Below are 15,256 nucleotides of genomic sequence, written 5' to 3'. Positions count from 1 at the left end.
TTTTTGCACTCTTCCTCTGGACTTCTCTCCATTTTTCTACAAAATAGCTCTCTGCAAGTGGGCCTATATGTTTGAAATGAATGTAAAAAAAGCAGAATAAAGAAGGTCATGTGATGAAGATGACAGATTGCCATTGCCAGGAGATTCCTTCATTATTCCCTCCGTTGGGTCTGTTTACTGTTCAAGACCCCCCTCCGCCTTCATTCCTCTTGCTCTGTTCCAGGCAAATGTTGAAAATGAAGAATTTTTTACTTGTCCCCTAAATACAGCAAAGGAAAGAAAAGCACTTGTATGTAGTTTCCTGCAAAATGTCATGAATCTCTTCTGTCCTGTCTTTTCCTAGTTCAGTACAACATTTTGTCTAGCTGTAATTGCTACAAATACTCCTTGCAGCCTGCAATTATTCCTCAGTTCCTTGGTACCCCAGCACAAAGAAAGACTGCAGCTGTCTGAACTTCATCCTAATTTAGTAAGGAAAGAAGTTTAGTCATAGCATAGTCCTGAACTTTACCCATTATAGTATTTATGAGACACTTTCATGAAGTCAGCTTAAAACAAAATACGGACCATCTTTACCTTTGTTACCTGTATGTTTAATGGGCTTACAAAAATATTCATGTTATACAACTTTGTATCAATCAACAAGTAGAATTAGAAACACACAAGGACTCCTGATTCTCTCTGAAGAGGTCTGGTTTCTGCACGTATAGGCAAACAAACAGTTTAACAGCTTGTTTGAACATGTTAATATTGCTACCCTGAAAACTGTTAGGGTTTTAGTTAGGTTTTTTTAATAAAGTACTTAATTCTTCCATTACTCAGTATAGGAATTCCGACTGATAGTGATCAGGACAAATCTCAGAAGTTTGAGTACATAGCCAACTTTTAATCACATCTCCTAGATGTCCATAAACACCTCTGAAAATTCCCAGGCAGTAAACCAGTATAGCACACATGTCCAGGCATCTTCCAGACAGAGTTACAACATGCCAGAGCTCAGGGACATTTCAAAAATATTCATTAATGTTTCTAGAACATTTGACTTGACAAAATATAAGTTAGATTTTTGAAAGGCTGCCAACTTTCTCCTCTTGGTGATGGACCAAGGTAAAATGGTAACTGGAAGTTTCCTCATTACCTTCTACCATCTACTAAATTGCTGTTTCTAGAAGTTAAGACACAAATCTTCTCTTCCATCCAGTTCCAATGAAGGCACAAGTATTTCCAGCTATATGAAGAACTTAGGTGCATTAGAACAAATGGGAAGTATTTTTAAGGCTCCAGCTTTACTAAAAAAAAAAAAAAAAAAGATAAAAAAATAGAAGTATTCTTTTTCTGGAACTCTTGCATTAATGTAAACCAATTAATTCACTAGGCCCAAGCATGACAACGTTTTCCAGTTACAGCAGCCTGACACTCCAACTTCTGCAAATTAACGATAAAAAATAAATGAGCTGCTCATATCACTTTTCCATATACACACAGGCTTTTTTAGCACTGTGTTCAGCCCTGAGCCCTTGCAGACAGAAAAGAGAAAAGGTAAATGGGAAGCCTGTTCCTGAGACCATTTTGTGACATTCCACTGAGAAGGTCCCAGAAAAGAGCAATCTGTTCTCTCCAGCCACAAAGCAAACACATCCGACTTCAGCAGCACAAAGGAGGTATCATCCAGACCAACGGCCACAGCCCACAACTTTCACTCTCTCTTGTTAAAGCCATCACTTTTTCACTGATTTGGGCTTTCAAGCAACTCCAAGTACTGTTTTTATGCACCATGCAGAATGCCCAGACAGTGGCAGTGTATCTCTGTTGAAAGAACTGCAGTGTGCAGCATGCAGTGTGCTGTTTATTTTCATGACACAAAGACAGACATAACCTGTGCCAATGAGTTTGAGCCAGCTTCTAGAGAAAGTTAATTAAAAAAAAAAAAAAAAAGTGGTTAGAGAAGTACATGCTCTCCTTTAAGGGAGCCTGAAATCCCTTGAGGAGATGTCCTAGCAAAACTGGTTCCCAGTCTCTACCACTCTGAAGCTGCAGCATAAATTTCAGTCTGCTTATCAGTATGAATTGCCTCTCTTCATAGTTACCCGCTCTGCTCTACACCACCACCACGTCTCAAAATGCGGAAGGATTGTTTTTATTACATCCCACTATGTTTGCAATTTGTGTTTTGTAGATGGGAAACAAGGGCAGGAAAGAAAAGAAAAAAAAAAGACCAGAACAACAACAACAACCACCAAGAGACCTGCAAGCACACTGGATTTATCACTCCCCCTTTGGAAATATCCCCATTCTTCAGAATCAAAGTAAAAATGTTGTTGGTTAGGACATTCTCTGAGAACACCACAGTCCAATGGACTCCTGCCACACACCAGAAGAAGGAAAGAAATCTTGCTGACTTTTAGCAAGGACCTTTCTCTGACATGCTTGGCTAACACTCCAGTCTGAATTTTCAACTTTCCTCTTGACTTTCCTAGTTCAGAGCCTGAAGTGAAGCAACTACATCAATATTCTAATTTAATTAGAAGGCAGACTGGTAATCAAAACATCAAGCAGAGTGCCACAGATTTGGGTTGGATTAAATGCAAAGGCAAAAATATACTAAAATGCTTTTGAATTAAACTCACCTTTCTACCTTTATTTAAAATTAGCCTCTGGGCTTCATTCCAGAGAATAAATTTTGGGTCTCCAGAAAAGCTTAATGCATTAACTCAGTTTTTATAAGCCTAGGTGATGGGAAATAAGTATTTGAAATAAACAAGCTATTAAGACAACTACTCCAGTTATTAAATGAAGACTGAAATCCAGGTCTGCAAATACCTGCAACTATCTACTTGACATTGCGATTCTTCAAGAATAACTGTATGCTTGTTACATGTAACTTCATATACTCCTTATACTTAATATTATCATTGAGTCCAAGTGCATCTCAATTTTACAGATGAAAGTGTTAACATGCGGTTTACGCTTCTCTCAGATTCTTCCCAGCCAACATTTTCAGGTGTCTTTCCACACTCCAGAGTTCAATGTGTAGTTTCTTATTGTTGGATATTAGAAAGTCTACAGTCTTCTCCGTACACATCCTGATCTTTTGTCTACCAGGATGAACAAAGGTGAAAACATTTTCACAAACACTGCAGAGTTGCTTCAAGTATTCAAAAGTGAAGAAATCTTCACAGCAATGTAAGGATGATGCTGACAAATACCTGTTGAAAAACACAAGGATACATACCTTGCTGAACAATGGCACTTTATTCCCTGTGCAGAACAGAAAGTATATTTGATTGAAGCCTGTCCGAAATTTCAGTGTAAATAAAAGTTCTCTTCAAACTGTTTCAAGAACAGCCGCCATTTCCTTGAACTGTCTGAAGAAGTTCTAAAAAGCAAGATTTAAGACAAATTTCAGTTGCTTGAAGAAAAGCTCGAACTGTACTTCGAACTAGCATGTTAGACAAAAATCACAATCCATATTTCTCACATTCCCTCTTTCCTCCAGTTACAATTTGCAGATTGAACTGAAAGTTTCTGCTTTTCTTTTTGTGTCCTGGTTGGCATTGGGGTACATTCGCTATTAAATCTATGCAGGTGATGCCTTATTTACATGGGTTTGCCCATTAATAGGAAAATAGGCTGTGAAAGAAAAACACAAAGTAGCTCTCTCACCACAAACAAAAAACAAAAAACCAACCAAAACCACAAAAAAAAACCCACAACAAACAAAACCCCACAAAAAATATCCCAACAACAAGACCACCACCATAAAAAAAGACTTCTCTCACAGATGTTTCTATTAACTGCTGAAATAATCCAGGATTATCGAGTATAGTGCCCATTTCTTATAGTAACTGAACAGCAAATTACTGAATAGGTTTCAACCAGAATTAATATTTCACAACATCTAAGGATTCAGAATATCCGTCTCAAATTTCTGCCAGTCCAACTCCAAGGATTTATTTATTTGTAAGATTATGCAATATTCTATATTTCGTATTTGTCCTTTAAACCGAAGTGCCACATTTATGCAAAATTAAACAAAGTTACATAAGTTAATAGACAAAGGCATAGCAGTTAAGAGCCAGTGGTGACAAAGCAGACTGACCTCTCTATTCCTCATCATGAGTAAGTGTTAGACTTAACCCAAGTTTTGGATTTTGAGCCTGGGGAACAGTTCCCTAGATTTAAAATGTTCCATCTATTTTTAATAAGGCAGAGTGACAGATGACAAGAAAGATCCAACCGTCTTTACATCTTCAGTTGTTAGCTTATTCATAAACTAACAGATTAATTATTGCTAAATTAATATTTTTGGATAAGTGACATAGAACTAAATGCTATGAAATAAGTATTCAGCTTCAGTGTTTTAGATAATTATTTAATGCTTCATCTTTGAACGACTGTGTTAGTAAATCAGCAACACAAACGTATGCATGAAGGTATACAGTTGCTCATTCACAACAATGTCACTGTTTTGAAGAGATTGATTCAGATAACACTGATCACAGACCTTGAACTGTGGGATCGTCATTTCAAAAGTTTTGTCTGTTATTTGTCCTGAAGGGTCTGCGACTGTTAGTGTCACCGTAACGTAAGGGTACTTCAGAGATCTGCATGTGTCAGAGCTCATTGCAACTCCCAGTTTCCATTTAATATCTACAAACTACAAAGAAAAACAAGTTAAAGAAAGACCTAGTCTACCATCACCGTTCTGTCAGATGGATGTTTTCCAGACAATATAGAACATCTAGAGCTCATATACAAATGGGAAACATACACATTCAGATATTACTGCAAATACAAAAATCATCCTTTTAATAGTGATGAAACAAGCAGTAAGTTACTTCACTTAATCTGTTTTCCTTATTCAAGTACTGTCAGTAGTCAAGTACAGTCTGGTTTAAGTTCTAGTAAGAGGAGTTTGAGCCATAGAGTTCACCTGGTTTGTATACCATGCATGCTTTGGTCATTGTTTTTTTTTTTTTAAGAGGTTTCTAAATCAAGTGGCAACATGAGCAAAACCTCGGACAGTGCTCGAAAATTTTCATAATAGAACTAATGGAGAAAAAAAATTAAGGCATTTCATAAGTTGATTTTAGATAAATCAAAGTACATCATAAAAACATTTCAGACAGGTAAGTTATCATTTTTAGCCTTTTATGGTAGGCAGAACTTGCATAAAGAAGAGAGCCTTCAGAGAAGCTTACTACCAAGCCTCAGACAAAATTTTTTTTTTCCCCTAATTCCACACTTTTAATTGTTCTTAGAAAAAAAGATTTTAAAGTGCAAATACACTCTATTTTTTTTAAAAAGGGGAAAAAAGGAATGCTGGAATTTGACAGGTTATCTTTAAAAAAATTTAAACTTACTTAAGGAGACAAAGAATAAAACAATTAAGTGCTGATGTTATCAACTCAAAAGAACAATTAAATCTAGAACAGATTCACACAAACAGCCAATACAACTGACTGCCACTCGCTATTCCCTATAGTACTATTCCCACAGTAATATTCCCTAATAGTACTATGAAATGCTGATTTTTAAAGAGGTATAAAATGTAACTTTATTGTCCAAGCAACAATATTAGAAAACTGTTCAGCATTTAGTCAACCTTTATTTTATAAGCTCCTTTATCTGAGTAGGCATTTGGCAACATATATGAACATATACATATGTGTGTGTGTAAATATATATATATATATGAAAGCTTTCAGCAGTCAAGATACCACCACGTCCTTGACAACACAACACACACAATGAAGCACTGACATATCTGAAAAGTTAATAGCTCAGCTGCACTGTGTCATGTAGTTACCTGCCCCACCGTGGCCATATTTCCTGCATCTTCTGACACACTAATGGATTTGCCCTGCTCATTCCACACATGACGAATGACCTGAAGTGCATGTTTCGGCAGCGCGCTGACTGCATTGCCCAAGGTGGCGATGAGTTCTTCCGTAGAGAGATTGTTTCTGGCTGCTGTGCTATAAGGCATATCCAGAGAACACCACATCAATTTCACTCTCCACAAATTTAATAAAACGTCTCACTTCACGCCAAATAGGCAATTTATTTCTGGTTTATGTGTCTATATACCTTACAATTATTGGGTAGCCTGTCATATTTTTTCCCCAGAATATTTTACTAATCTTATGTATCCACATGCAAAAAACAACACAACTTGACTTTTAGTATGTCTTAATACGCAGAGACCAAGCTTTGCAGGGCTTGCACAATATGCAACATTAAAACAAAAATGATCACAACCTCCAAGTGCTGTTGCAACTGAGAAAAGGCATAATTTAGTGAAAGGTGTGTGCATAGAGCAGTTAAAAAAATGTTATTACTTTAGAAATAAGGCACTTTTTAATTAAACATTTAGGAGAGGTAATTTAAGTATCAAAGGCAAGTAAGAACCTCTAGGTAATGGTATAATGGGTACTAACAGAAGTCAAATTACACAATAAACCATCAACTGAAAAGGCAGCACATCTAGAGGAAAATTGCTACTCAATTACCTCTACAGAAACAGGTTAAACAACCCAAAAAATTCCCAGCCAGGGTTTGTTCACGCAGATCCACTCCTCTTCAAAAGGCATTAATAAAAGAGGAAAAGAGTTGGTCCTTCCAATAGCATGGTCTAATATAATTTAAGACTTTGTATTTTATAGAGGAAAAAAAAGTAATATGTTGAATTTCTACTGGTATGGTTTCTTCAGTCATATTTAGATACTAGATATTAAAACAAGCAGCAAGATCATGAAAACGTTTTCTTTCTGAAAACAGAAAAACTCAGAACAAAACAACAACTAAAAATACCACCTAAAAGCTTTACCTTTATCACAGCAGAGTCCAATTGTTATAAAACTGTGTGCCCTTCAAACAGGCAAAAATGCTGAAACAGTGTAGCCAGCAGGACTAGGGAAGTGATCATCCCTCTGTACTCAGCACTGGTGAGGCCACACTGTGTTCAGTTCTGGGCCCCTCACTACATGAGAGACATTGAGGTACTGGAGCAGGTCCAGAAAAGGGCAGCAAAGCTGGTGAAGGGTCTGGAGAACAAGTCTGATGAGGAGCGGCTGAGGGACCTGGGAGGGTTTAGTCTGGAGAAAAGGAGGCTCAGGGGGGACCTTATCGCTCTCTACAACTACCTGAAAGGAGGTTGTAGTGAGATGGAGGTCAGTCTCTTTTCCCAAGTAACAGGAGATAGGAAAAGAGGAAATGCCCTCAAGCTGCACCAGGGGAGGTAGAGATTGGATATTAGGAAAAATTTCTTCACTGAGAGGGTAACCAGGTATTGCAAGAGGCTGCCCAGGGAAGTGGTGGAATCACCATCCCTGGAAGTGTTTAAAAACCATGTAGATGAGGCTCTCAGTGATATGGTTTAGTGGTGGACTTGGCAGTCCTGGGGTAATGGTTGGACTTGATGATCTTAAAGGTCTTTTCCAACCTAGTTGATTCTATAGTTCTAATCTCTGAGAAACAAGAAGTCTTTAGGACACACTTCTTCCAGGCAAAGGCCTAGCTGACTTAGCTTTTGAACAGAGCTTAGCTTCCTCTTTTGTTTTGCCAGCAGCCCTAAAGCTTGCAGACAGGATCACAGAACAATTTCCTCTCTTCAATTCTCTTTAAAAGAAGTGAGACAATATATTAAGTCACTATATATTTTGGGGAACATAAACTAAGGCCAGTTCTTTCTTTGTGTACTGAGAACTACAAATGTTTGCCCTTTTCCCAAATCAGTTTGTTTATACCCATATTTGATGCCACTTTTTAATACCACTATTAAGTTGGGGTGGAAGGAAAAAAAGATATGAGGCAAAGTAAATTATGTTGTGCTTACCTAAATAGAAATGAAACAATGTTAGCTATTTTTGCCAGGTCACCAACACCAATCTCAATCCCAGATGTTTGAATTCTCTAGAAACAGAATGTTCAAACAATTACGAGTAAATTATACATTAATAAAAATCTCTTTGTATATACACACACACAAAGACAAGACTTGGGGAATCTATCCTTTACAGCGTATATAGCTAATATACTTGCAAGTGCTAGCATCCAAACTTACCTGACACAGTTCAGCTGTATTTACACCAGGGATCTTATGGTTCAGATGTTGAATTATTTGTTCACACTGTAAAGAAAGTTTGAAAACATTCTTAATGCATATTTTAATATACAGGACAAAGCTAGCTCGACTACTTGGAGACTACAAATCAAAAATAAAACTGGTTAATGCATAGACGGACAACAGGAGGTTGCTTTAAATGTGTACTCAAGAAAAAAAGTCGCTGAAATGACTGATATTAAAATTGTATCAAAATCAAGAAAAGCAAATAAATTCAGTCAAGACTTCAGTTACTGCCTCACTAGCTATTCCTACTTAACACGCCATTTTCATATCAATTGAACAGGCATTCTGTTCAAGTGCACACTACAGTAAACAAGCTGAATGTTCTCTAGACAAACTAGCTTGATGTCTCATTTAGATGAAAGGCAAAAATACATTTTTAAAGGTCTTCCATGATAAAAAAAATAAATGTAAAGCAATCCCATCGCTCTTATCAGAACTGGTCCATTTCATGAGTTACATAAATCTGAACTACCCCATACATAAGATTCCCTTTGCAACAGGCAAAAACCAGAAGAGCTTAAACAAAAAGGTTTCTTTCCACATCCCATTTGTTGCCCCACTTACCAGTTCTGCAAAAAAGTCTTGAGGTATTAAATTAATCTTATCTGCTGCACCACCACCATCTAAAAAACACAAGCAGCAGCGATCAGAAATAAATCCTTGAAGTGTTATAGTAATGAATCTAATCTATCTCTGAAGAATTCCTGGGTCATGGTGCATGCATTTACTTTTACAGCAAAGCTTTCTTTAAGGGAGTTTGTCATGAATTACGTTAACACAGCCTGCTCAGCGTCCCAAGTCAAGACTAAGAGGAGTGTCTCCTTAAAGCCTTCACAGTCCCATGCACCGCATGGTTTGACAGCCCCGATAACTCTCCCGACCCCGTGGAGCAGTATCTGCACCAAGCTCCTCAGCTTGCCCTCTGACACTCGCAGCACGAGACCGCCGCTCTCCCAAAAGATACGCTGCTACATCTACGCCACCTCTCGGCGGCGAAGCCCCCCGGCGCCAGGGGACAGCCCGGGAAGCCCTCCCCGATCACCCACAAGCTTTCGCCAGGACCCCCGGGGAACGGCTGGCGCATGCCCTGAGCGAGGCGGCTCCGCGGCTAAGCCTTCCGGAGAAGGGAGGGCCGGCACACCGGAACGCCGCACACCCGGCGGGCCGCACTGCCCTCCTCTCACACGCCACACCGTGCGGGGCCAGCTTCCCCGCCTCACGCCAGGGCCCCCACGCCAGGGCCCCCTCACCCAGCGTCTCCAGCGCCCGCACCACAGCGGAACCCGCAGCCATGGCGCGGCGCAGCCGCCGAGGCCCGACTTCCGCCACACAACGCTGGCCGCTCTGATTGGCTCCCAGGCATACCAGAGCGAGGCAGAGGCGGTGGCTTCGCCCTTATTGGCTGCCGGGGGGGAGCATGCGCCGTTCTCCCCGCGTCCGCCGCCTCAGCGCTGGGTGGGTGTGAGTGGTGGCGGGTCTCGTCCTTTTCGACGTTAGAACGCTTGTTCAGTAGATACAAGTGAAATCGACACTGACTTGAAAGAGATTACTGAGCCTGCACCCGTGGGACGGAAAGGGCTAACCGCAGATGGTGGCCCTTAGGGGGCCGTAGTTGGGAAGCGGTGCTGGTGGAAGAATCCTCCGTGAGAGGCTTCTGGAAGCGCCGGTTCAAATCGCGCCTGGTTTGCGCAACAAGTTGATTACTGGGTGTGGTTTATTGTTAATCGGTGCCAGAGTTCCCTTGGTGCCCGCTGTAGTCTTGGGTACGTAAATCGTGCTGTGCTGTGGGCACACAGCATGTATGGTATACTGAACTTGTACGGACACATACAGTAACCGTACTCGGTACAGGTAGATGGTGGAACCAGCCTGTACACCTGCAAATAAACTGCAGTTCACGGGGGTGATTTGTGTTGATAAACTATGTCTTCACTTTCTATGGAGAAATAGCTTTTTTTTTTTTTTTTTAATAAAACTACAGCTAGAACCATGTTCAATAAACTTTCCAGACAGAACTTGGTTAAATTTAGTTTGGGGTGTTGCTAGAGCCCTAAAACAGCACTGATCCTTTACCAGTTTCACCTTCAAAAAAAAAAAAAAAAGGCAAATATTCTTAGATTTGTGTATTAATCAGTCTCACATGTGTTCTGAGCTTTTTTTTTTTTTTTTTTTTTATGCTGTTATAATCTCAGCACCTCCCGTATGAAGACAGGCTGAGAGAGTTGGGGCTGTTCAGGCTGGAGAAGAGAAGGCTGCGTGGAGACCTCATAGCAGCCTTCCAGTATCTGAAGGGGGCCTATAAGGATGCTGGGAAGGGACTCTTCATCAGGGACTGTAGTGATAGCACAAGGGGTAATGGCTTCAAACTTAAACAGGGGAAGTTAGGTTAGATATAAGGAAGAAGTTCTTTACTGTGAGGGTGGTGAGGCACTGGCACAGGTTGTCCAAAGAAGTGGTAAATGCCCCATCCCTGGCAGTGTTGAAGGCCAGGGTGGACAGCCTTGGGTGACTAAACCTTGGAGTTCAGTATGAGGCGTCCCTGCCCATGGCAGGGGGTTGGAACTAGATGATCTTAAGGTCCTTTCCAACCCTAACCATTCCATAATTCTATGATCTATTGTAAAATTGTGATTGAGAAGTAAAGCAACTTTTCATGCAGTAGTGCTGGCTAGTTTAAAATCATGTATTTTCAATAAATGTTAATGAAAGAATTGAGAATGTGTTTCAGGAAAAGGGTAATTATTATGCAACACAGTATGTGTTTATGAGCTTTAGACATTTATGGCCTGTCTGATCTTGGCCTCTCCCTTTTAAAGTATCTAATTAAAGTGTGCAAATGTTTTTGCCTAGTATGTGTTTTTATGACCTCATGGTTGTCAAAACACTAGCAAAGTACGTACTGGTAAGATCTGTCTCTGATAGTAAAGACTTAACAAACTCTTTGTTTTTAACTTGGGTAACTATTACACATGTTGTTATCTAGAGAACTTTACATATTATTTTATATTACATTTTCATCAAGTCTCCTAAAAGTGCCTTTAGTGCTATGACTAATATTCGTTATGTTACTTTTCATTCTTTCTCCAAGATGTGAAGTTGAATATGGTTTGGCAATTACAGAATCATTTTCTCAAATTTGGAATTATTTTGGGGTTATTTTTGTCGGCGTGTAAGCACGCTTTTTAGTTCTTTGAATTTGAACAGGAGGTGGTGAAGTATGGAATGATTTTGGCATGTCTGCTCATCCACAGAGTTAAATTATGTATCTTTAGAAGATTCTGCCTTCTCTAAGCATTCTGTGACAGGGGAAGGTAGATGCAGGCTGTGGTGGTATTCTGACACTACAGGCCCATCTTTTGGCTAGACAAGGACTGAGAACTTAAATTGAGGGGACATTTGGTATAGAAACTAGAAGACAAACCTCATGAGCTACAAGTGGACAGAATTGCTAAAGAGATACGCTCCAATATTGTTGGTAGGTCAATACAGAAGCTTCAGGTACAGGCATGTGGCATGACCAAAGTCCTGTTAAGTAATTACAGGGGGTAAAATACAGAGGGAATTTACTCCATTTCATAAACTTAACATTTACAAGAATGGGGTATAATTTGCATTGACACTCTCTGAAGAACTATACCAAGTTCTTCAAAAAGTTCTTCAGGCAGAGAGGAGAAAGTGTGTCTGTTAGCTGGGTTTCTCTGGTGCCTGGGTCCTCAACCATATGGTACCCTGACTCCATACCCTTCTGGCTGTCTGGCACCTTCGTAAGCCCATCTCTAAGAATCTAGAAACACCATTTCATAGAATGGTTTGTGTTGAAAGGGACCTTAAAGATCATCTAGTTCCAATCCCCTGCCATAGGCGGGGACACTTTCCACTAGACCAGGTTGCTCAAAGCCCCATCCAACCTGGCCTTGAACACTGCCAGGGATGGGGCAGCCACAGCTTCTCTGGGCAACTTGTTCCGGTGTCTCACCACCCTCACAGCGAAGAGCTTCTTCCTTGTATCTAATCTAAAACTACCCTCTTCCAGTTGGTGGTGGGTTCCTTCATGTTTAGCTGTTCCGTATTAACTAGAAAGAAGGCATAACACTAAATCTAGTATGTAAATATATAAAATGTGTATTATACTGTATGTGAAATGTACATATTACACATTGCTTGATCTTAGCCAGAAGGCCAAGAAAGGTATGTATATGCTCCTGAGGTGGGAAAGCATAGAGTCATATAATTATAGAACCAACTAGGTTGGAAAAGACCTTTAAGATCATCAAGTCCAACCATTACCCCAGGACTGCCAAGACCACCACTAAACTGTATCACTGAGGGCCTCACCTACACGGTTTTTAAACACTTCCAGGGATGGTGATTCCACCACTTCCCTGGGCAGCCTGTTCCAATGCCTGACCACCCTCTCAGTGAAGAAATTTTTCCTAATATCCAATCTCTACCTCCCCTGGTGCAGCTTGAGGATGTTATATCTTGTCCTATCTCTTGTTACTTGGGAGAAGAGACCGACCCCACCTCACTGCAACCTCCTTGGCAGGTAGTTGTAGAACGCCATAAGGTTCCCCCTGAGCCTCCTTTTCTCCAGACTAAACCCTCCCAGGTCCCTCAGCCGCTCCTCATCAGACTTATTCTCCAAACCCTTCACCAGCTTTGCTGCCCTTTTCTGACCCTGCTCCAGCACCTCAATGTCTCTTGTAGTGAGGCACCCAGAACTGAGCACCGTATCCGAGGTGTGGCCTCACCTGTGCCCAGTACATGAGGGGATTCACGGCTTTAGAAGAGAAATGCCTTTTTTTTTTTTTTTTTTTTTTTGTTAATGAGATTTGACACGTATCAGTAATTTTGGGTAGATCACATAGGGGCCTCACCACCCGTGTCCTTGCTGCTAGACGCACTGAAGTCTCTCAGGCGCCGTGCAGGCGGCTCACTGCCACAGCTCTTTGGTCTCGCTCCGTGCCGTGTCCCGTTTCCACGGGTGCATTCCCTCGTCACGCCATTGGTCACCTCACCGCTGGGGAACGCCTGTGGTGGCGGTGCGCCGCTGAGAGCCGCTCCCGAGGGGCCCTGTGCGCCTGCCTCCCCTCCAGCCCGGTCCCCGCCGCGCTCCCTCGGCCGGCTGCAGGGGGCCCGGCGCTCGTGTCAGACCGGCCGGGGCGGCACGGCGCCCCCACACGGCTTCTCCGCGCCACGCAGGCTCCGACGGCTTGGAGCAAGCGCGGGGCGGGGCGGCCGAGGCACCACCCCGTGCCCCGTTGGGAGAGCCCATTGCCGGGGGGAGCCGAGAGGAGAAAGAGTGGGGAATCTTCCCGCCGTCGTTGCCTTGGAGTACCCAAGGGGACGGCGTTCGCCGCCCTGTGCGCCGCCGCAACTCGCCGCTCCAGAGTGGGGGAGAGTTGTGCGTTGCGGCGCTGGAGGGTGGGTTTCTTCTTCCTCCTATCCACCCCTTCCCCGCGCGGCGCGGTGGTGCGGTCCCGGGTCAGGTCTGAGGCGTGGCGGCGTGAAGCGCTGTCAGAGCCGCGCTGCGAGGTTCAGCCCAGTGCCGGTACCGGGAGCTGCCACACCGCCATCGCCGCCGCCATGGAGCCCCATCGCTGGCTGCCCCTCGAGGCCAATCCCGACGTGAGTGCCCGGCTTGGGGGTGGTGAAGAGCTGCTGGGTGCGCGGGACGGCGGGCTGCCTGCCTGCCTGCCGGCGGGAGGGAAGGAGGATGGCGGAGGGGAGAGAGCCTGGGGCCGCTTCGCGCTCGGCATCGCGGGGTGAGGGGTGGTTGGTGGTGGCAAGGAGTGGGGAAGGTCTTCGCCCGCGGATCTAGACGGGGTCTTAACTCCCCTGTTTTCTGCTTGCTTTTCAGGTCACGAATCAGGTGAGCAGCTTTTACTTGAGGTAATCTTTAGTGTCTCCGCAGCTTTAGGCCCATCTTCTTTCGTTTTCATGTAGTAAAGGCGTCTGCTTCTCCAACGAGAGTAACCCCTTCCTGCCATGCTGGAGTCTGCGCTCAGTCTTTTAGTATTGGACTTCTGAATCCTCCGACTACATAGTGTCATGTAAAGATACTATATGAAAGAAAAAAAACAGTAAAGGAAAAGAGAATAGTTGTGGTCTGGCTATTGATGTAAGCTCTGTGTTTCAGAGCGGGTTTCAATTCATTAATGAATTGTTAAAACGTTATTATATATTTATATATAATGTGTGCCAGTTCTGGACCTGTATGTGATGGCTTTGTGCACTTGTATGGATCTACTTACATCACCCTGTCACAATCTCTTTTTTTTGGCTGACCATAAAAAATAATGTCATTTTACTGTATTGGCACTTTACCACCTGTGCATGACAGTATCTGCATGATTTGTTGTTGCTGTTTTTGTTAGCATAGTAGAATCGACACTAGAGAAAGGAAGCCTGTTCTAGTCCACAAGATAGTATAAGTACTGAAAAAATTCTAGCTGAAAGGAAATCACACATGCTTCAACCCTGCCTCACGTTCTCCGTGATAATCTTGAGTATCTTTAACAAGCATTGGAGGTCAGATGTTGGTCCCGGCAGGCCTGTTGATAATGTTAAGAATGGTGTTTAAGCCAAAAGACTCTGAAGCTTCCAGTAGTAAGATGACATTCTTAAATTTATTTTTGAAATATTTTGCAAATTAGAAATTTCTTTGTGTGAAGAATGTAATTTTTTGTTGTTGTTGTTGCTGTAATGTACTGACTGAGTCTGCAGGAGGGTGAAGGGTTTTTTTGATACTGGGTCATTTTGTACTTGGGTTTATAGTTTCCTGTAATATTATAGTTCTTACAGTATTGCTGCTTGGAGCAATTTGAGAAGTTTCTAATCCCAGTCCTGAGTTAAAATTGACAACCATTCCTGGGAGCTTTTCTTGAATGTGTGCTATGATTTCCTTATGGTTTAGATTTTTTTTTTTTTTTAATTTAATTTTTGAAATTCAGAGGCTAAATTCCAATTTAGAAGAAAGGAAATGTGAATAAACACTAGTAGAATTTCAAATTCTTCAACTTCTTCTCACATTCCAGATGTTGAGGTGAGTTCATCATGGTCCTAATGAAGTCCTGTCAGCTGCAAAGTAAAATTGAGGTGGAAAAACTAGTGACTGACTTTTTA

At 42.0% G+C, this 15,256-nt stretch overlaps 2 protein-coding genes across 8 annotated transcripts in view; one reads left to right on the top strand and one right to left on the bottom strand.

Moving 5' to 3' along the window:
• Positions 1-244: 244 nt before the first annotated feature.
• On the bottom strand, positions 245-9,475 carry COMMD6 (COMM domain containing 6). Of its 5 annotated transcripts, none has more exons than XR_003990140.1 (8): positions 9,382-9,475; positions 8,696-8,754; positions 8,066-8,131; positions 7,838-7,914; positions 5,810-5,978; positions 4,505-4,657; positions 3,233-3,376; positions 245-1,289 (listed from the first exon to the last, which is right to left on the bottom strand). XR_003990140.1 is itself a non-coding variant. In XM_030476978.1 (7 exons), exons 1-7 carry the CDS (start codon positions 9,422-9,424, stop codon positions 3,326-3,328), a joined length of 618 nt encoding a protein of 205 aa, XP_030332838.1. In that variant the 5' UTR covers positions 9,425-9,475; the 3' UTR covers positions 2,396-3,325. The 5 variants fall into 5 exon arrangements, 3 of the variants coding, with proteins under 3 accessions (XP_030332838.1, XP_030332839.1, XP_030332840.1); XR_003990141.1 differs by lacking the exon at positions 245-1,289 and adding an exon at positions 2,396-3,095; XM_030476978.1 differs by lacking the exon at positions 245-1,289 and having other exon boundaries at positions 2,396-3,376.
• A 4,054-nt stretch (positions 9,476-13,529) lies between these two features.
• UCHL3 (ubiquitin C-terminal hydrolase L3) overlaps positions 13,530-15,256 on the top strand; it is a 46,296-nt gene continuing 44,569 nt past the window's right edge. For 2 of the 3 annotated variants that reach the window (XM_030476452.2, XM_030476451.2), the window contains exons 1-2: positions 13,530-13,759; positions 13,992-14,003. In XM_030476452.2, the coding sequence (XP_030332312.1) occupies positions 13,718-13,759; positions 13,992-14,003 (54 nt within the window). In that variant the 5' untranslated portion in view covers positions 13,530-13,717. Of the gene's footprint in view, positions 13,760-13,991; positions 14,024-15,256 lie in introns of all 3 variants that reach the window. The other variant, XM_030476453.2, reaches the window with a different exon arrangement.

The sequence above is a fragment of the Strigops habroptila genome, chromosome 2 (assembly GCF_004027225.2).
Source record: "Strigops habroptila isolate Jane chromosome 2, bStrHab1.2.pri, whole genome shotgun sequence".
NCBI lineage: Eukaryota > Metazoa > Chordata > Aves > Psittaciformes > Psittacidae > Strigops > Strigops habroptila.
Note: the sequence above shows the minus strand (reverse complement) of the source record. Positions and strands in the feature narration are given on the sequence as shown.